The sequence below is a fragment of the Lolium perenne genome, chromosome 1 (assembly GCF_019359855.2).
Source record: "Lolium perenne isolate Kyuss_39 chromosome 1, Kyuss_2.0, whole genome shotgun sequence".
In the NCBI taxonomy this organism is placed as follows: Eukaryota; Viridiplantae; Streptophyta; class Magnoliopsida; order Poales; family Poaceae; genus Lolium; species Lolium perenne.
This window is the reverse complement of record NC_067244.2, coordinates 119699822-119721566: the sequence shown is the minus strand read 5'-3', so window position 1 is coordinate 119721566 and position 21745 is coordinate 119699822. Positions and strand designations below refer to the sequence as shown.

General features: G+C 50.8%; 2 protein-coding genes across 4 annotated transcripts; one reads left to right on the top strand and one right to left on the bottom strand.

The window, feature by feature from the left end:
• Positions 1-8247: 8247 nt before the first annotated feature.
• On the bottom strand, positions 8248-11203 carry LOC127300256 (uncharacterized). Of its 3 annotated transcripts, none has more exons than XM_051330358.1 (8): positions 10989-11203; positions 10789-10887; positions 10586-10672; positions 10452-10496; positions 10295-10372; positions 10049-10181; positions 8945-9657; positions 8248-8864 (listed from the first exon to the last, which is right to left on the bottom strand). In XM_051330358.1, exons 2-8 carry the CDS (start codon positions 10865-10867, stop codon positions 8785-8787), a joined length of 1215 nt encoding a protein of 404 aa, XP_051186318.1. In that variant the 5' UTR covers positions 10868-10887; positions 10989-11203; the 3' UTR covers positions 8248-8784. The 3 variants fall into 3 exon arrangements, with proteins under 3 accessions (XP_051186318.1, XP_051186314.1, XP_051186326.1); XM_051330354.1 differs by having other exon boundaries at positions 10997-11203; XM_051330366.1 differs by lacking the exons at positions 10295-10372; positions 10452-10496 and having other exon boundaries at positions 10997-11203.
• A 5145-nt stretch (positions 11204-16348) lies between these two features.
• LOC139832946 (uncharacterized) lies at positions 16349-17514 on the top strand. Its single transcript, XM_071822957.1, has 2 exons — positions 16349-17235; positions 17331-17514. Exons 1-2 carry the CDS (start codon positions 16349-16351, stop codon positions 17512-17514), a joined length of 1071 nt encoding a protein of 356 aa, XP_071679058.1.
• The last annotated feature ends 4231 nt before the right edge of the window (positions 17515-21745 follow it).

Here is a 21745-nt window from a genome sequence, read left to right as displayed (position 1 = left end):
CGCCATATACTCCCCAACAAAATGGGGTCGCCGAAAGGAAGAATCGAACCTTGATCGAAGCCGCTCGAACCATGATGATGGAATACAAGTCCAACTACAATTTTTGGGCGGAAGCTATCTCTACCGCTTGCCATGCTACTAATCGCCTCTACCTTCGCAAAGGTCTTGAGAAGACACCATATGAGATCCTCACCGGCAACAAGCCTAATGTGTCATACTTCAAGGTCTTCGGATGCAAATGCTACATACTTATCAAGGACACGCGCCTATCCAAGTTAGATTCAAGAGCTCAAGAAAGAATTTTCGTTGGCTATGCTACGGACTCTCACGCCTATAGAGTCTTCAACAAGTCAAGTGGACGTGTTGTAGAATCTTGTGATGTGATGTTCGATGAAGATGATAGATCTTTGGAGGAGCGAAGTGCTTCTTGTGAGAAAGGAGATGCAATTCCCCCGGATACCATAGGAAGGATGGGTGTAGGCATTCGCCTACCTCAAACGCTACCTTCTATGAGTACCGGGGAAGGACCAAGTTCCACCCAAGTGGAGCCATCTACACCACAAGGCCAAGCTTCTTCCGTTGATCTAACAAATGCAAGTCAACCTCTACAACAACCTCAAGTTCAACCTCAACCTCAAGATCAACCTCGACATCTACAACAACAATCAAGTCCAAGTTCACCTCAACAAGCTCAAGAACAACACACACCGCAAGCTCGTCTACCTCAAACCCAACATCAAGTGACCAAGGTCAAGCTTGAAGTTCTTCTCCGAGTGGTTCGGGGACAATCTTCATGGACAATGATATTCCATATACCCCCGAGCCGTCCGGATCTCATGACCATGTTTCCTCTTTCAACGACAATGGAGGTCAAGGCGAGGACCTAAACCGTGATGAAGGCCAAGAGGGCTCACAAGAACCATCTCCTCAAGCCGACACTCGCCGTGAAGATTCTACTCCAAGACACTTGCGTCTCAAGTCTCATTCCTTGCAAAACATCATTGGTGATCTAAAGAGAAATGTCACCACTCGGAGGCAACTTGCAAACTTTTGTGCGCACCATGCCTTTGTCTCTAGGGTGGAACCACTCAAAGTTGATGATGCTCTCAACGATCCCGATTGGTTGAATGCAATGCAAGAGGAACTCAACAACTTCAAGAGGAATGATGTATGTCTCTCATGAAGCGACCCGATCATTGCCGCAATGTTATCGGCACCAAGTGGATCTTCAAGAACAAGCAAGATGAAAGTGGCACGGTCATCCGCAACAAAGCAAGATTGGTGGCACAAGGCTATTCTCAAGTTGAAGGCGTGGACTTTGGTGAAACCTTTGCACCCGTTGCAAGGCTCGAGTCCATCCGTATCCTTTTGGCCTTTCCTCACATCATGGCTTTAAGTTGCAACAAATGGATGTTAAGAGTGCTTTTCTTAATGGTCCTCTACATGAGGAAGTATATGTGAAGCAACCCCCGGGTTTCGAGGACCCCCATTTTCCGGACCATGTCTTCAAGCTCAAAAAGGCCCTATATGGTCTCAAACAAGCTCCTAGAGCTTGGTATGAGCATCTCAAGGAGTTGCTTGAAGACCGTGGTTTCCAAGTGGGGAAAATCGATCCCACTCTTTTTACTAAGAAGGTCAATGGGGAGCTTTTCGTATGCCAACTCTATGTAGATGACATCATATTTGGCTCTACTAACACAAAATTCAATGATGAGTTTGCTATGTTGATGACAAATAGGTTTGAGATGTCAATGATGGGTGAACTCAAGTACTTTCTCGGGTTCGAGATCAAGCAAATGCGACAAGGCACCTTCATCAATCAAGCGAAGTACCTCCAAGACATGCTCAAGCGCTTTGATATGAAGGACGCCAAGGGGATCGGAACTCCGATGCAACTCAAGTGTCAACTCACTCTTGACGAGGGCGGCAAGGCGGTGGATACCAAGCTCTACCGTTCGATGATAGGTTCGCTTCTCTACCTTTGTGCCTCTCGCCCGGATATCATGTTGAGCGTTGGTATGTGTGCACGGTTTCAAGCAAGTCCGAAGGAAAGCCACCTTGTGGCGGTCAAGAGGATCTTTCGATATTTAGTTGATACCCCACACTTCGGACTATGGTACCCAAGGGACACGGACTTTGCTTTGGTTGATTTCACCGACTCCGATTGGGCGGGCTACAAGATTGATAGGAAGTCTACCTCCGGAGCATGTCACTTTCTTGGAAGATCTTTGGTGTGTTGGTCCTCGAAGAAGCAAAATTGTGTCTCCGTCTCCACCGCGGAAGCCGAGTATATTGCCGCGGCGAGTAGTTGTGCTCAAATCTTATGGATGAGGCAAACCTTGCGGTATTATGGACTCGAGTATAGCAAGGTGCCTCTTTTGTGCGACAATGAGAGCGCAATCAAGATCACCTACAATCCGGTTCTTCATGGCAAGACGAAGCACATTGAGATACGGAACCACTTCATCCGGGACCACATTGCTCGCGGAGATATTGTACTATCCTATATTGGCACCAAGGAGCAATTGGCGGACATCTTCACGAAGCCCTTGGATGAGAAGCGCTTTATTGAGCTGAGGCATGAGCTAAATATCATTGATCCGTCGAACTTTGCTTAACAGTCGTGCGCACATACCGATCTTACCGTCATATCTAGATGAAAGGCACGCATGGACATAGGGGGAGTGCGGTTTAAATCCATTGAGCTATCACTCCCCCATAATGCATAAAGAAATCCAAAACATTTGCTATTTGTCAATTAAGTGACTTATGAGCTTCATGCTGAGTTGTAGTCCGTGAGTCCTAGATACATCTACGCGACCTCACAACTACTATACTCTTACACGGTGGCTTCGGCCACCAACACCCCCTCTTTGCGGGTTTTTCGGTTCTTCATGACCTTGTTTTGTCTTTCTTCTTTGCTTTCTTCTTCTTCTTGTTTTTGAGAACCTCCTCCAAGCTTGTTTACTCATGATTTTTGCAAGCTTGGTTGTATGTTCTTTTTCTCCATCTCTCTAGTTTCGTTACCCTCCTTTTTGGTGTTCCGATGCCAAAGGGGGAGAAGTTCCTAGGTGGATGGAGACCTTTGTTGTTTGTAGCCGTTTGGTTCTAGTTGCTTATCTTGTCTCTCGGCTACATCAACAACCCCATGGAGGCATCCTATTGTGAGTTTGGGTATTCTCAAGGCTATGGTATGATAACTTCACCCAAATCTCCGTATATGATCTTATGTTGCCTCCATATTGTACATATGCCTCTTGAACATGTCATCTATCTATGTTGCATATGTGCTTGGTTTGTAAAAACTAGGGGGAGTGATGTCTCTATAACATGTGCATTTGTATTCAAATACATATTCATGATATGCACATGTGTAGGGGGAGCTCCGTCTAGTTTTTGCAAATCTAATGTTCTCATCATAATATCATATGTTGTTGTCAACTCTTGTGTTGTCATCAAACACCAAAAAGGGGGAGATTGTAAGAGCAAAATTCATACCCCAAGTTTTGTGTGTTTGATGACAACACTTGAGCAATATCACCGTGTGCCTTGAGTATCATTGTTAGATTTGCAAGTACACGGTGACCTCGCCGGACGCGTCAAGATCGGAAGACTGAAGCGTAGTTGATAGGTTTTCCGGTTTTGTGTGTGTTTAGCGAGGTAACAAAGTTGGAGAGAAAAAGGGAGGAAAACCAGATTTAGCCAGGCCGGTACTACCGGTACCTGTAGCGGTAGTACCGCTACCCCTATAGGTACCGCCCTCGGTACCGCTCTGAGTCTGCGCTGAATTCGTCCCCCAGAACAAGTTGCGGTACCCCTGCGGTGCACAGGGCGGTAGTACCGCTCACGAGCGGTAGTACCGCTCAAGGTACCGCTTGAGGTACCGTAACGCGTTACGGTCGTACCGCTCCGTACCGCCCTGGTACCGCTCTGGATCCAGTAAGGTCTGGACCCTATTGCGGTACCACGAGCGGTACCTCGGGCGGTAGTACCACTCTGTGTCCTTTGACCAGATCTGGATCGAATTTGAACCCAGAGCGGTAGTACCGCTTACCCCAAAGCGGTAGTACCGCTTAGGCCAAATCTGGACATAACGGTTGGATTTGGAGGAGCCTATTTAAGGGCCCCTTCTTCCCCACCCGATTTTATCTCTTCCCCTTCTCTCTCCTCCATTGTTGCTGAGCTTAATCCTTGAGGATCTCCTTCCCCCTCCAACCAATCTTGCCCTAATTTTGAGGATAGGTGGAGGAGATCCCGATCTATAGTTCTACCAAGAGAGATTTCACAAATACTAGCTATTCCTTAGTGGATCTTGGTGGTAGGGTTCCTTTGGTGGATCTTGGAGAAGAGTTCCTTTGGTGGAGCATTGGGGAGTTCCTTTGGTGGAGCCTTGGAGAGTTTCTTGGTGGAGCATTGGAAGAGTTCCTATGGTGGAGCATTGGTGATGGGTTCCTATGGTGGAGCATTGGAGATGTGCAGCTATGGAGTCTAGCTTGGTGATGTACTAGCTCCATAGGGTGTTGGGAGCATCATTGTGTGTGTGGAGCTCGCCCCAACCTTGTGATGGAATCACCGCCTCGACCGGTGCCTTAGTGGAAGAGGGAGAGCACCTCCGTGGAGCTCTCTCGAGGAAGAGGGTGAGGCCTTCCTTCGTGGTGTGGCCGCCTAGTCTCTTGTGTGAGACTAGCACCTCCTCAACGCAGACGTACTTCCTTTAGTGGAAGGAACTGCGGGAAACAAACCTCAACTCGCCTCGCGCCCCCCCGGTTGTCTCGCTCCTTACTTTTGTTATCTTGTTGATTCCTTTACTTGTTGCATATGCTCTAGCTTCATTGTAGGATCACCCCCATTGCTAAAAGTCACATCTTTACCTTCTGTTGCATAAAACTTGAAAAATACTAAAACTTGCCGTAGCGCCATTCACCCCCCTCTTGTTCGCTACGATCCGTTCAGCAGTGTGCCACCCCGAGATCGGGGCAACCTGCCGAGTCTTTTTCCTTTGTTAGCAGGAGGGAGGAGGTCTTGTTCTGTAGCCTCAATATATGAAAAATATAAACAAACAGAGGAGGCATGAAGCGTGTGGTCATCGTGCAACAAGAGCTAACTTAAATGAATGACTTTACAATACAACAGTCTAAGTGCAGTGAGCACCATGCACTACAACTTACCTTCAGTAAGTGAACGATTCTGACGACGTGATATGTTTGGCTCAGGGCTAGGTTTTGTTATACGACACTTCCATGAAGGCGTAGCTCTTCTAGGTGCTTCATCTAAATCATCAAGTGATTCCCGCAATAATCTATAGCTTGACCTGTTAGGTCTAGAAGTTCGGAGGTATGACAATGATTTTTTTGTGCCCGGGAAGTTTATGGCTCCATCCAGAGGCCCATGGTTAAGCCTCTTAGTTTTACCCTAGTAAAAAACGAAACATGGTCATTTAGTAAAGCATGTCGCGAGCAGCTCGCTAGCATTGCCTCCACGGGAAATGCATACAGTGCCAGCACTACCAGTAAACATGCTCACACTGTCTCATGAAAGATGTCACAAAATATGTCCAGATAAATACAAATTTTGACAAAATTAAAACATCATTTAAGGAACAAAGAGAATACAAAAATTAAGGTCCAAAACTAGAACAGTATATTCATAAAGTGAAAATCACGTGAGATGACTCGTCTGTATGATAAGATGCAACGACATGGAGGAACTAAGACCTTAGATGTCAACATATATGGTGAGGCCTGAAGCTTCTCGTCATATGAGTGATCCAGAACATCATCTTCATCATGGGGCACATATGCCGATATCCTTTTGTGGCCCAGCGAAATCTTGGTGCCACCTGTTGGTGTGCTTTCAAGCCTCGAACCCTTCAAAGAAACACACCAATGTATTGGTCAAATAAGTTAGCATTATAATAGTTAAATTGCAATCGGAATCAAACGAAATATTTTTAAGGCACGTCAATATGGACTTATGGAGTACTCCACATGTATGTTTCTTGGAAGGCATGTTGTAATGTTTGGTACCTTTGGGTTAAACTGATCGTTTCCGATCAGTTCTATCATCGAGAACCAACATGTGGTTGATGGTGAGGAGGGCAGTGGCACCCCAGCTCACTGAGTTTAAATTCCAGATTTGATACTTTGATGTCTCGTTAAAATGCGGAATATTTTTCAATGGGAGGCGACGTTCCTATCGACAGCGAGGCATCCGTGGTGACCTCGTCAAATTCGAGACCCGTCGGATCAGTTTCTTGGACCTAGTATCGTGTTCATATGGGTGAGTGTATGTACGTATGCGTGAGCGTCTACGTCTGTACTAAGTTTCGCAAAAAAATGATCAGTTATACCATCTTGTGTACTACCTAATGATGTCTGAACTTTATCAAAATATGCATGAATCTATACGTGTTTTATGGTGTAGATACAACAAATTTTAACATAGTTAAAACATATTTTTTTTTCGATAAAGAGCATATATTAATATCTCGAGATTACAAGACATATTCTTATGGACGGAGGGAGTAGTAACAATTTGTTTCTCTTATTTTAAAAATATGGTACGCGTTGTGCGTGCTCTGAAAAAAAAGAAATTATGTTTTCTGGTTTTAAGGTTCCCTATTACCGGGCACAAGGCATTGGTTCACTTTTTTTTTAGAGATGGAACACAGGATTCTGAAATACACTTTTGATCCCAGGTGTAGATGCTCCCTTTATTCAAAAATCAAATTTAAAAATGTTAGAAAAATTTGAAAACCAAATTTGGCTCATATATCTCCACATTCTATGTGCTCACTTGCAGTTTCATAATAAACCGACATTTTTCCTGGCCTGTGCAAAAAAGACAAACAAATGCCTCTCAAAATGCCTTATTTTAGCACCGAATTTTGTCTTTTTTGCACAAGCCACGTAACAATTCGGTTTTTCATGAAACAACTTTGTGAACACGTACGATGTAGAGATGTATGCTCAACATTTTCTTTTAAAATATTTTAACATTATTTAATATGTTTAAAATGCCTTTTGAATATAGGCAGCATATGCACCCAGGTGCAAAAACACCCTGTCCCACAGGATTCCATTAACCACTAGGCTCAGTAGAAGCATTGGTTCACTTTTGGTGAGCGGTGGATCAGTAAGCGTGTTCGGGCACGTGCCCCCGAGATAGCGTGCGGCCGATCCTGGAAATGTCGTGCACGTGTCTCCTCTTTTCCCCCTCTCTTTGTTCTTCGCTTTTCACCTCGTGCATAGCAGTTAATCTTCGTCCCCCATTCTATCCTTCAATCGCGCAGATCGCCGATGCCTCCATGTCACCGCGATGGCGTAGCGCGGCGAGCCACCGTCATACCTAAATCAGGCAGGCAATGCATCTACTACAGTACTACTCCAGCGGCATGGATCAATTTCTTGCAGTCTCCAGAGAGAAACGTCGAGGCAATGGCCGAACGACAGATCGAACTCACCAAGCAACCAAGCTACGCTTCGCGCGCGTGGCAAGGCGTGAACACGGCGCGGCAGCAAGCAAGTGCCAGTCGGAGGCGGCTGAGCGTGCGACTTCTCTGCTGGTGCCAGGCCAGGTGCTGGAATCGCATCCGCCTGAACCAAGCAGCACATTGGCAGTATGACCCTATGGCTGCATGGTGCATGCAATGCACTGAATTTATTTGTTTACTATGGTTTGTAATAATGTGGAATAATGACCACTAGATTTATTTGCTTCCTATGATTTGTAATATTGTCAAACGCATGATGAAGCCCAGATTGTTTGATTCCTATCGTTTGTAACACTACCAAATATGCAATCAACGTTTTGGCAGACATGAATTGAACTTGAGGAATTCAATTAGACTCGACTACATTACACTAACTTGAAGCTACAAGTAGCATGAAAGGACGAACAACATAGATAGGACTGCTGCCAAGTGACACTCTGTAGATTGTCATCCCGTCATCTTGCAGATAACTCAGATCACAGGTGCCAGAACACCACACTATTAAAACCGCAACCAATTTGAACTCACAATGCTGATCTGATTACGACTACATCGAACCTGAACAAACAAGACAAAAGTTCAGAACAAAGAAGAATTTCCACCCAAATTCCAAGTGCTTAGGTGGTCAGGTAATGTCACAGGATGAGGCAGGATAGCATTGCTAAATTTCTAATGCTGATCTCAGCTGAATATTGCTTTAATGTGTTTACCACTGTAATCTGCGATATATTGCTGGACAGAGGCAAGTGAGCATGAAGGAAACAGTCCTGAAAATTTTGAGTATACAGAATTGGTACCTTTGTGTTGCAGTTCAGATACTACCTAGCATCACAATGATACATATTAAATCTGTCAGAACATGTTTGTTTTTGCACATATTGGCATCATAATCGTTTTACAGGAAGCTCCAGCACCAACATATCAGCTAAGTACGAGTACCACAAGATGATAAAAGCAAGTACCACAGCGAAGGACAAGCGTCAGGGAATATCCAAGAATCCTAAACCCGATGATCCGCTAGAGAGTGCCATATCTCAAAGGATAAGCACCTGTTGATGCCAGTGCGGCATTCCTTCATGGCTGACACATGGCCGTCCTCGACGTCCATGGAGAACACCTGCACTCCGCACCTGAAAATTACTAGCCCACTCTCCGAATGCCCAATGATCTCACATGTATTCAGGTGTTGGGGGATATTGTCAGGAATCCGCCGCCTCCATCTTGGAACCCAATCTGAACCAGTGTGGACAAAAAAGATAGCAGAGCTACCATCCAAGAAAACCCAGGTTAACTCACCACGTCGTGCAAGCCAGGGTGTTGTTCTTGAGACTGATCGGGCTATTAATCTCATCCACAGGCAGAGAAATTTTATCTGCAGAAATTAAGTGCTGTGTAAACAGAAGTACCAAATTTGAATAATGTAAGCAACAGAAAGAAAGGATAATACTTTACCAAGGAGATCACTGTTGAAAATCAGTATTTTGTTGCTTGAGTGATCAAGCACATGGAAACTGCCTCCTGAATACACAGCAACTGCGCTTATTTTTTGACTTGGGGATAATGAGAAGGGGCAGATAAGCTCTTTTAGCTCCCAACTTTTAGTGGTGGAGTCGAATATTTTGATGACCATGCGCTTGTTCATCCCTCTGAAAAGCATCACCAGTCTGAATTCGTCATCTGAAACTGGCTCGATTCCAACACTCACCAAATCAGCTGCTTCAGCTTGACTTGCTGGTACTAACTGCTTGATGGTTATTCTGTCAAATGGCTTCATTATCTTCACCTCTGTTGCTCCATGGTCCCTAATAACCACAATTGCCCCGCCTCTACAGGCTACAGCTCTGACCCAGCCAGACTCGCAAGCTAAACACAGATATCTTTGCAGCATCAGCGCAGCAGATTCCAGCCATGGAGACCTCGCCTGGGCTGGCGCTGCTACCCTAAGATAGCCTCCTTTATTTGACTCTATCAGTGTAGCGACTAATGTTCCAATTCTTCTTGGCCCTATTTCTTCACAGCAGCATGTCGACAATGATGCTCTCAGAAAGACAAAGGCTGTGTCAATAGCTTTGCGGTAGGTCGTCTGGTCCAGATGCTCCAATATCACACGAACAAGATCCAGTGGCAGCTTCTGAGAAATGGATGCTGATCTCTTGCGCCGTTTGGCTGTCATTTCACACAATTACAGACAAAAAAAATCAAAATGTGAGGATAATGGATAATAAATACCCTTGTTGGTAAATTGCTATTGATGGTCACACCATGTGTGCTGGAAGTTCCGAAGTTCAGCAAATCAACACTAATAACTAAAATCTAGTTGACACTTGACAGAAACTGAAGCCAATCAATATTGAAACCCCAATCTAGGTAACAGGGATGGGTCACTGTTTGAACTAATTCACGACCCAAGATAACAACAGAACAGGGAAGGGCCATTGTATGAACTAAATCACGACCCAAGATAACAACATAACAGGGAAGCGTCATTGTATGAACTAAATCACGGTGCAATATGATAAACAGAACAGGCACTTCTGTTGTACACGTACCTGAGAGGCTGAGACATGGTGGAAGGCCTGGCTGGGGCCCGTCGAACAGAGGGAGCTCGCATCGCTCTGCTTTGAGAGCCATCTGTTGTCCCCTCCTGGCGGCATTTGCACGATCTGCGAGCTCCTGGGGCCGCTCTTGTCTGCAAGAATCCCAGGTTTCTTGAAACTAAATCTCATCGCATCCGGCGAAATTAATTGTATCAAGCGAACAACTCAAGAATTCTGAAGGGCTGAACAATTTCAGGAAAATCACCTGCAGGTGGCAGGAAGGTGTCCATGGTCAGGCCAGGTCGCATCTGCACTATCGCTGAACTACCTGGGCCGCCCTTGCCTGCAAGAACCAAAGAATGTTGAAATTAATCCCAATTGCAAGACAGGAACCATAACTCGAGCTTCTGTTGTCCACGGACCTGGTAACTCGATGCGCGGGTACTGCCCCTTGCCGTCCTCAAGGCCTGCAAGAACCCAGGAATGTCCAAACTTATCCCCATTGCATCACAATGCAAGACAGGATACATAACTAAAGAGTCTGCTGTACACGGACCTGGTAACTGGATGCGCAGGTCCTGCCCCTGGGACGACGTAGCCGCGGCAGGAATATCCTTACTCATGTTGTCGCCGTCCTCAAAGCCTGCAAGAACCCAAGAATGTCTCTAAACTAATCCCCATTGCATCATAATGCAAGACAAGAACCCAAGAATGTTGCATCATGATGCAAGACAAGAAACAGCCTTTGCTGACACGTACCTGGTAACTCGATGCGAGGGCTCTGTCCCTGGGACGACGTATCCCAGGTGCTCGCCGCGGAAAGCAGATCCTTGTCCATGTTGTCGCCGTCCTAACGGCCTGCAAGAAACCGAGCAGTAATCGTATCGCGCGAACCCAAGAACCCAACAGTTCAATTTCATCGGGAGACGGCGTCAAAAGAACTGCAAGATCATGCGCACTTGGTTACCTCCCTCGTGCAGGAGGATGTAGCCGGTCTGACAAGCGCTGGATTGGCCCGTCCTCGGGCGAACAGCACGCAGGGGGAACAGTTTTCGAGGACTCGAAGAAGAAATTGGGAGGTGAGACGGGAAGGAGAGGGAGCAATTTGGCCTAAAGGAGGAGACGGGCGGCTGGGAGGAAGATTATATAGAGCTCTAAGAGCTGCCGTTGTTCCTTTTTTTTTTTTTGACTACGTACGCCCGAAGGCATACGTTACTTGTATTCATACGAGTAGGAAAACATTACAAGGACGAGTACACATACAAGTAGTAACATACGGAAAGAATACTGACGATGTCGCTGTTGCCACCTTTTAGCACAAAGGACCCTTACTAAAAAGAGAATAACAACCAAGACCTTGGAGTCCATCGTCTTCCTCGTGACCACCAAGCGCCCGTAACCTCCGACTCTGCCACCACCGGAGGAGAAACCAGCGCCTGTGCGGTCGAGCCTTGGGGCAGGATGAGCCCCTAGCCAAAAGGCGTTAGTGAGCCGCAGTTGCCACCAACTCCATGGAATTGGATTTGAGAGCACATCTTGCATCGGCCGGGGGCTAAATCCCTCCTGGATTTGCTCCCCGAGCTCCATCCGCCCCGGATCTGGGCTCAACGGCACCCCACCTCGCATGAGGTGGCCAGATCCCTCACCTTCAAGCCGCCGTCGCCCACAGAGACAGCCAGCATCCTCACCGCGCAGCATGCCGACACCACCGCACAAGGCCGAAGCGTCGGACCACCACCGCGCCAAAAACTCCACAAACTCCTCGTCGGCGCTCCTCCGAGCACCTCCGCAGCGGGGATGGAGCAGGGAGACCTTATTCCTACGCCAGGACGCCGCCGCCGCCTCGCCATCCTGACCAAGAAACCCTAAACTACAGAAAGCAGACCTAATCCCCACCCACCGGCGATGATCCGTGGTCTGCACCTCCTCAGAGAGCCATGAGGGCCCTCCGATTCGGAGCTGACCGCCGGACTCGCCGGTGAGAGGGCACTCTCCCGCGGTCGCCTCCCTCTCGCCTCTGTGCACTGTAGCAGGGGAAAGGGCACGAGAAGGGGAGAAGATTTTTTAGCATAAGACGGGGATTAGCTAGGGTTCGCTGCCGTTGTTCCTGGTTTGAAGGGGAGAGCAGAGGGAGGGAAGAAGAGGAGGCACCGCTTTTTTGGGGGGTGGTAGAAATTTTGAGCAGGCCGGCCCATGGCGGCCTATTTGATTCAAGACTGGATATTGGATGATGGGAGCCTAGTGGCGGATCTGGCGATGGGCGAGGGGAATTTTGCTTTGCTGGAGCAGTGGCGGCGGGGCGTTCGAGTCTTTGAGAGAGAGGGGAGGGGAGGGGATTTTTTGAGTAGTGGCGGCGGGGCGTCAGCAGCAAAGCGGAGGGGATTTTGGGTGTCCTCCTCCTCTCCGATGCTGGCCAGTGGATTTTCGATTCCAGGACATGTTCCTTTCTGTGAGTTCTTACTTCCCTTCTAATGTTGGGGTGATTCTTCAATTCAAGTTCCTGTGACTGTGTTTCACACACGTTCTGGTGCCCTGCAACCTCGCGGCCTTCACGCCTGCGAGGTGTTCGACACTGGTGCTACCCATCGGCACCGGCACGCAGCTGTCTGTCGACATTCACCCAGAAAGAACGATGGTGACGCACGATGCCGAATCATTCTCCAATGTGGATGACAATGGGGTGTTGACTCATGTTGGTTTCTGGAAGTTGGTTTCACATCTGCAAGTGAGATGTTTGCTGAAAGGCCTAAACAGGACATGGCGTCGGATAAGGAACTTGATGACACTGCGCTCACTCGTGTTAGTGGCTGGTCTCTGTCCATAGAACATTATATGGCTACTCACAGACAGTTCCAAGGAAGTATTGGTATAGACAACAAGGACTTGGTGTGAGCAAGTTATTGCCATCCATAGGGTGCACACAAGGTGCAATGTCAGTTTGCAGCTCTAATCCAACGCAAGCTACTTCTTTCTTTCATGTGGAGCACCTGTTGGTGGAACAAGGCAATCAGGAGCGAGCGGTCCAAGTTACCCGCCGTGTCAGAAATCAGGGCGAGGTTTTTTCCGGAATGAGAATGGCCTCGAGGTGAGGACGCGAAAAAACCCCAATCCCGCCGCCGCCGTGCCGGCGACGGCGTCCACCCAACCCGCCCCCACGGCCATGGCCTCTCCCACACACTCCCCCAACCCCTCCCTGTCCCCCTCCCCCTCCCCGGCGGCAGGCCCACGCGGACGTGAGGACCGGTGGCGCGGCGGAAGGGGCTCGGACTCGGAGGACACCCCGGGCTCTACCGCGACGCGCTGGTCGGCGGGCGAGCGGCGGCGGGCCAACGAGCCGGAGTCCTCTCGCGCAAGGAGGGAGGTGAGGTCGGTAGTTTCCCGGGAGGTGGAACAGGAGGCTTTTGACAAGCTCGACGACCTGGAGGATCCGCTCGAAGACGACGACGGCGTGCCATGGGAGGAGCCCGCCCACGTCGTCCGCAAGCATGCCAGGGGCCGCGGCGGCGGCAAGAAGGTGGCGGCAAGGGCGGCGGCGCGACAAGGGCGTGAAGCTGGTGCCTTTGCGGAGGGGACGACGAGGGAGGCGCGACAAGGACGCGACACTGGCGCGTACGCGGAGTTCCAGCGACTGTGCCTGCTCTGCACCGCGCCTGGCCACCGCGCCGCCAACTGCACGGTTGGGCCGGTGTGCCTCAGGTGCGGGGAGGTTGGGCACCTGCCCCGTCCCCCGTGGCCACGGTCGCCCACAGGCGTTGATGACGGACCGGCGAGGAAGCGCGTGAACGACGACGGTCGAGGTCGACGCGTGGATGAAGGCGCCAACGACCACCGTGCGCTTGCGTCGGGGGAGCGCCGTCCGCCGGAGGCTCGCCAGGCTGTCAGAGGTGGCGATGGCGCTCGAGGACATCCATAGGCTGCCGTCGGGAAGCTTCTTAGTTCACTGCCATCGTGCCGAAGATTTCTTGTTCTTCTTTGCCACCAAGGAGGATCGGGACATGGTGCTGCGTGACGAGGTCATGGCGTCTCCATTCTTCCGGCTTCTGCTCAGGCCGTGGGCGCGCCGCACACATGCTGCATCCGGCGGCCTCTGCGTCCACGCTGAGATTGAGGTGGAGGGCATCCTAGCCAATGCGTGGAATCTAGCGATGGCGGACGCGATCTTGGCCCCGACGGCATGGGTCGAGCGGCTGCACCCTCTCACTCGCAGTCGCGCGGACATGGGGACTTTCCGGCTATCGGCGTGGTGCTTGGACCCGGTGCTGATCCCGCGCGAGATGGACCTCCACATCGTCAAGCCCGACGAGCCGCTGTCACTCGAAGACATGGCGGCGCCGGCGCAGGCGGTCATGCCACCGCACATCAACACGTTGGCCTATACCCTCCTCATCTACGTGACATCGACCGTCGACTTCCGCCGCAACACGCCACGCCATGGTGCTGGTGATCGCACGGTGGATGGTGACGGGAGAACGCCGGCGTGGCCGACGCGGCGGCATTACTCCTACACCAGGGGTGTCCCCGATGTCCTGCCAGGAAGCGCTGAGGGTGGTAGTGGTGGAGCGCCGTCTTCCTCCGCTGGCCAAGGTGTTGGAGGTCATGGTGGGAGCGTGTGGGTGCTGGCATCCGGGGCGATCGTCGGCGAGACGGTGGCTGATCCGCCGCAGCGTGCCAAGAGGAGGAAGCGTGGAGGGCGCAAGATAAGGGAGATGCGAGCTCGTGCCGCGGCCGAGGCCGCCGGCGGAGATGTTGGGGACGTGTTGGCTGTCGTTGGCGCCGAAGGTGAGCGGGAGGCTGCTACGAGCGCCACCGCCACGCCGATCCTTGCAATGGTGGACACGCCGGTCCATGCCGAGGTGGACTCGCTGACCCACGGGCCGGTGCATCGCTCGGTGGAGGCCGCCGGCGGGGACGCCGGGGAGGTCTTGGCTGCCGTGGGCGTCGGGGATGGTCGGGAGGCTGATGCGAGCACCACCGCCACGGGAGCAGCAGTCCATGCACCGGTCCATGCAGTGGTGGACCCGCTGGTCCACGGGCCGGTGCACCGCTCGGTGGACCGAGTCCAGGTCATTGAACGGCCGGTCGTAGGTGACGCCTGCGCCAGGGTGGGGTCCGCGGTGGGCCGGCCTGTTTTGGAACGTTCTGGTTCAAACATGGCGGCGGGAGGTGGGGACAGGGAACGAAGCTTCCGCGTTGGAGCGTTGGCGATCCCGTTTCCCGCCTTTGCGTGCGAATCGGTGGCAGTGGAGCCCCCTTCCCTCCAAACCCTAACGCTGGATGATGTGGCGGGCCCTTTTGTGCCCCGGCCGCTGTTGGGCCTGGAAGCCTTTGCCAGCCCAGCGCCCCCAGATGCTGCTCACGGTTGGGCCAGGCGAGGCTGACAGGCCGTTGGGCTAGGATGGTGACGGGCCGAACTCCCTGGCTGTGCTGCAGGGACAGGATTTCTTCCTCTCCACTCCTTCAACGCCATTGGGTGCTAGGGTTTAGGAGATGAGCGACGATGAGGTGATGGATGACGAGATCGTGGCAGACCCGCCCCCATCTCGGGATGGCAATGACAACGGCACAGTGGTGCCCCTAGTGTCGCCCCCCTGTCAGTATGCCATTTCGCCTCACCACCTCTGGTGTTTCAGAGAGCGCGACAAACACCGGTACCCAGGGCGCCGGTTTCTTTGGCGCGACCAAGGACGCTGGGGGAGTTCCTCGAAGCAGCAAAGTCGCGCTCGGATGCTCTCCTGCAAACTCCAGCTGTCAGAAGGAGGTTGGTGGAACTAAACTTCCAACCACGTCGTAGCTCGAGGGTCGTAAAGCAGCCGGGAGGGATGAACGCTGAGATGAAGGCGGTGCAGAATCTGATGTGCAAGCTTGGCCTGCTCTCCGGGGATGAGGCGCCGTCAGTGGCTGCCCTTGAAGCTTATCACAAGATGTACGAGCTTCCATTGACGGATGACATGATTGAGGCGATCGCGGAGTTCTACGGATGGACGCTCTCCTCGATCAGAGGCTGCTCCCCGCCGCTGCTGGGGATGTCGGGTGGTCGCGTCGTGGAGGCATGACCCTGACAAGTGTTGCTCGGGTGTTGTTTGATCGCTCTAATGTTATACGAACCTAAGGTGATGGTGGCCAACGTGCGAGGCCTTGATGAGCAGGGTGGTGCAGCTCGACAGCGCCCACATAGGTGCTAATAGTATCACTGCTAGGGTGGCACCCTTAGGAGGGGAACCATGGTGGTGGTTGACCTGTGTTTACGGGCCACAGGCGGAGGCTGACAAGATCGCCTTCCTGGATGAGCTTCGCGATATTCGCGAACCCACCAAGGCCCATGGGCGCTTTGTGGGGACTTCAACACCGGGTTGAGGACAAGAACAACGGTAATCTAGACCGTAGGATGGTGGGCAGATTTCGTCGCTTCTTAAACGACTGCGAGCTGAAGGAGATCTACCTGCATGGTCGACGTTACACATGGTCGAACGAACGTGAAACCCCTACTCTAGTTCGGCTTGACCGGGTGTTTGTCACGGTGGCTTGGGAGGAGCTCCACTGTAGCTGCAGCTTGCGCTGCTTGGCGACGGTTGTGGCAGATCATTGCCCCGTCCTCTTTGACTGTACCACACTGTCGGCGGGGTGGAAGAGGTTCCAGTTCGAACGTTTCTGGCTGCGGCTTGACGGGTTCGACGAGGTGGTCCAGAGCGCCTGGGATGTGGTCCACGGGGACACTGACCCCTTCCGGCGGCTCACTGCTAAGTTGAAACTCACAGCGTGCCGTCTCATGAGCTGGAGCGACAAAAAGGTTGGATGCATCAAACTGCAGCTTATGATAGCGCGGGAGGTGGTGCTGCGATTGGACATCGCCATGGAATCCCGACTGCTCACCCCCGATGAGCGTCGACTCCGGGCGCACCTCAAGCAAGCCTACCTAGGGCTGGCCTCACTCGAGCGGACGATGGCTCGCCAGCGGGCAAAAATCGCATGGCTAAGGGAGGGGCACGCCAACACGGCCTTCTTCCACCAGCATGCGGCCTACAGGCGCCAGAAGAATGTGATTCATAGCTTAAGGGCGGATAACGCAGTTGTCTCCGACCACGCGGCCATGGCTGAAGCTACCTTCGCGCACTTTGAGGGCCTGCTCGGCACTTCGGTGGCGAGGGCGCACTCGCTGGATTTGGACTTGACCTCTCCGAGCTCGAGATGGCATTCACAGAGGAGGAGGTTTGGGAAGTGATCAGACACTTGCCGCCAGGCAAGACTCCCGGCCCCGACGGGTTCACGGCTAAGTTCCTTCAGAAATGCTGGGGGGTGGTCAGGGCTGACTTCATGGCGGCCTTTGACAAGCTTTACACGATGTGTGGGCATGGATTCCAAGGCCTTAACCAGGCCCTGCTGGTCCTGCTGCCCAAGCGCCCGGACGCCATGGCGCTAGGTGATTACAGGCCGATAAGTCTAATTCATATCTTTGCCAAGTTGGTGGCGAAAAACTTTGGCTACTAGGCTGGCACCTCGGATGGAGTCGCTGGTGGATCGCTACCAATGCGCCTTCATTCGCAAAAGGTGCATCCACGACAACTTCATGTTGGTCCAGCAGACAGCTCGTTTCCTGCACAGAGGGAAGGAGCCGAGGGTGATGCTGAAGCTAGATATTGCTCGGGCTTTCGACTCGGTATCCTGGGGTTTCCTCATGGAGGTTCTCCAGAAGATAGGGTTTGGGCCGAGGTTCCGAGAGATTGTCTCTCTGTTGCTGGCCACGGCCAGTACTCGGGTGATGCTCAACGGCGAGCCAGGCCCCCTGATCTGGCATCGGAGGGGACTGAGACAGGGGCCCCCTGTCGCCATCGTTGTTTGTCCTAGTGATGAACTCGCTCAACAAGGTGCTCGCCAAGGCAGCCGAGTTGGGTATGCTGCGACGGTTGGCGCGGCGAGATCTGGTGACCTCTGTGTTGCTATATGCGGATGATGTGGTGATCTTCTGTCACCCGGACGAGGTAGAGTTGAGTGCGGTCCGCGGCATCCTGGAGCTTTTTGGACAGGCTTCTCCGCGGCATCCTGGAGCTTTTTGGACAGGCTTCTGGCCTACGCACCAACTTCGCTAAGTGCTCGGTGTCCCCTATTGCCTGTTCGGATGAGGAAGTTGTGGCTGCTGCGGAGCACATGGAGTGCCAGCTAGCGCCTTTTCCGGTGAAGTACCTGGGTATTCCCCTGTCTACTAGGTCGCTTTTGGACAGGCTAGCTGACAAACTGCCGACATGGCGGGAATCCATGATGCCGCAAGCCGGATGTTTGGCGCTGATCCGAGCTGTGCTCGCGGCGATCCCGCTGCACCAGCTAATGGTACTGGCCCTGAACAAAAAGACCCTCAAACAGATCAACAAGATCCTGGGAGGGTTCCTTTGGGTGGGCCGGGCAGAGGCCAATGGAGGTCACTGCCACGTGAACTGGGCAAGGGTATGCCGGCCGCTTAACCTAGGGGGGCTGCGGATCCCCGACCTTGCACGGATGGCCATAAGCCTTAGGGTGCGTTGGCTATGGAGGATGCGCACGGACCCCCTACGACCATGGCGCGGGCTGGACATGCAGTTCTCAAAGGCGGAGCTGGAGATCTTTGCGGCCTCCACCTCGATGATAGTGGGTAACGGAGAGTCCGCTCTCTTCTGTGAGGACCGATGGCTGGTCGGCATGTCCATCAAGGAGATGGCGCCAGAGGTGTTCGCGCTGGTTCCTAAACGGCGCAGGAAGGTGCGTACGGTGCGTCAGGCACTGGTAGACCGCACTTGGATTCCCGACATAGCTGGAGCACCGAGTCCCCTTGCACTATGGCAATATGTGCAACTATGGGGCAGACTGAGGGAAGTCCAGCTTTCGGAGGAACAGGACACGATGACCTGGTTGTGGACGACGGACGGCCAGTACACCTCCCATTCTTGCTATGAGGCCCTCTTCCGGGGGGATCACCTTAGCATCATGGGAGTTGAACTGGAGATCCTGGGCGCCTCCTAGGGTGAAATTCTTTATCTGGCTGGCCTGTCTGGACATGTGTTGGACGGGTGAGAGGCTGGCGCGTCGTGGTCAACCACATGCGCCTAGATGCCTATTGTGTGACCAATCCGAGGAGACTATGACGCATCTACTCAGTGGATGCTCATTCTCCGGGACGATCTGGTTCGAGGTCCTCTCGTGGATTCGATCCACCTCAGGGCCTCCGGATTCGGAGGGGGACTTCGTGAAGTGGTGGTCGCAGGCGGTGCGGACCGCTCCTCGCCAGTTGCGCAAAGGTACATCATCGATAATCATGCTCACGACGTGGTGGATCCGGAAGCACCGGAATGCTGCGATCTTTGACAACGCTCAGCCTTCGGTGCCTTCCCTGCTCAATGACATCAAGACCGAGGCGCAACAGTGGGCGAGCGCGGGAGCCCAGGGTGTCCGCCAGATCCTCCCCTAGACTAGGTCTCCTTTCTTGGGTCGAGTTGTAGTGCGGGGTGTTTGTCCCTTTGTGGACATGTACATATAACCTTTTCTATCTATCAATGCATCGAAACGCAAGTCTTTTGCGTTTTCGCGAAAAAATGTGGAGCACCTGTTGGTTATCTGGTTAAGACTTGGGATCCTAGAGGTTCAAGGTTCCCATGTGGGGTGCTGCAAACCAAAAATTCTGCTGCAAACATAAAACTGTTTCTTTTCTGAACCTGCTGATTCATCTACGTGTTTGGGAAGATGGCAAGTCAACAGCTCTTGAAATGGAGCTCTATGGTTAGTGGGACCCATGAATTATGAATTTATGGATGCAATTCCATGTGTTGGTAAACTGTCAGATACACAAGGTGCAGTTTCCTGTGTTGTTGGGGTGCCTTTCTGGAAGGCATGCTCAGTTCTTTTGGGTAAACTGTCAACCAAATGGGATGCTCTATGGTTCTGCTGAGGTTCTGCTTTTTGCACCAATAAGTATCCAGCTTGAGGTTTTGCTCCAATTGGAACCTGATGATCATGTACTTGTGGGTAGACCATTCAATAACGGTGGTGATTGTATGGGCCATAGTGTATTGATCTACTGGCCAGCTCACACTCAATATTTTGTTCCCAGTATGCTCCTATCCTGCTCATGCTTAACATCTACAGAAATGGGGCTCACTTTGTTGCAGCACCTTCTGGTAATACGCCTTGATATGTCCAGCATGGGTAAATTTCAGGTATTGTGAGGGCTCTTAGCATAGATGGGGTTCACTGCTATTTGGTACAACTGTGCAAATGCTTAAATTATGATCAATTGCTGCGACCAAGTCAGGTGTTGGATCAATCTACGAGAATATCCTTTTATCACTGTTCTACCAAGAAAGCAACGATGATATTCAAAGCCGGTGATGTTGCTTTTGCTGTTTAGGGAGTCGCTCGTGATGTCGAGCTCGTGAGCGAGCTGGTATTTTGTCTTGTAAAGCCGGTGATCCCTCAGACGGTGTATGCAAGTTTATTGACAAATTCCAGATTATTGACTCATTGCCCTACTGAGTAGTACATTCTATAATAGTGCGGACACATAAAAAAAATCTGTCCAGCTTTTTTATTTAGGTCACTGTTTTTCATTGCTCCCCTTGCATTATGTCTAGCACATTTGTTTGTTCTTAGGGAAGGCAAAGTAAAAGATGAGATCTATTTTCTGAGTTTTTTTTCAGTTGGAAGGCATTAGTTATGCCGACATGTCTGCCGTAGGAGAAACAAACATTCGCGTATTCAGTTACTGAATTCTGATAAGAGGATTATTGTTTTGCGCATTTGTCATTTACAGTGACATTGATGCAATGACTTATCAATTGATTGCAAAGAAGAGAGCGAAATACGTTTTACATAACCTGTTTTCGACATTATATGTAGATATCAAATCAATGACTACAATTTCTAAAATTCGATGGTCAATGTTCTAATCAGCTCATGATATTCAGTTTTGACTAGCTAATTGCATAATTATTATGATACAGTCTGGCGCTCAAACTTATCCTTCCCTATTGTCTGATTCCTGTTGCATTCAGAATGTTTCTTTTGATTGGTTCTCTTCTTTGAGAGAGGTTGGATTCAGCTAGGCAATATACCTGTAAAAGGACATCTCAGGTGCTGAGACAAATATATGAGTAAATCTCCCCCTCCTCGCCCTTCCTCCCCTTTGATTTGGATGCAAAACATGGGGTAGATTCTTCCATATGTGTACATTTTGAACCATGTAACCTCACTACTATATTGCTACATCAGACTAATTCTCCTATGCAAGAATCCTCTCATCTTACAGTTCAAAACTTGGTTGCAAATCATGATGTTCTAAGGTTTGAAGTTATATGGTGCATAGGAGATAAAATGATCTTGTACCTGGGTTTGGTGTGCATGTAGAGTATCTGAGGCGTGCAAAGGATTTACGAGCCAATGATTGCTACAGATCCTGTATATAGATGAGAATTGTGGCCTCTTATTGGAGGAAGAATCATGCATGAAGATTCGAGACTCCACTTCAAAGCGGTGCATTAAGCAGACCATTGACCAACTTGAAGCTTGTGCATCCAATGCCGACTTGGACAATGGTAATTTCCTAGGTCGAATTATCAGCTGCTGTGCAATTGCATACTGTTTTTCTTCATATCATTTTGACCATTAACTCATTCCTCTGTTCCCATTAACAGCAAGCTTCCTTGTGTTATGGATTGTGCGTTGATTTATTAGTTATGCACTTAATAGATAGCATCCT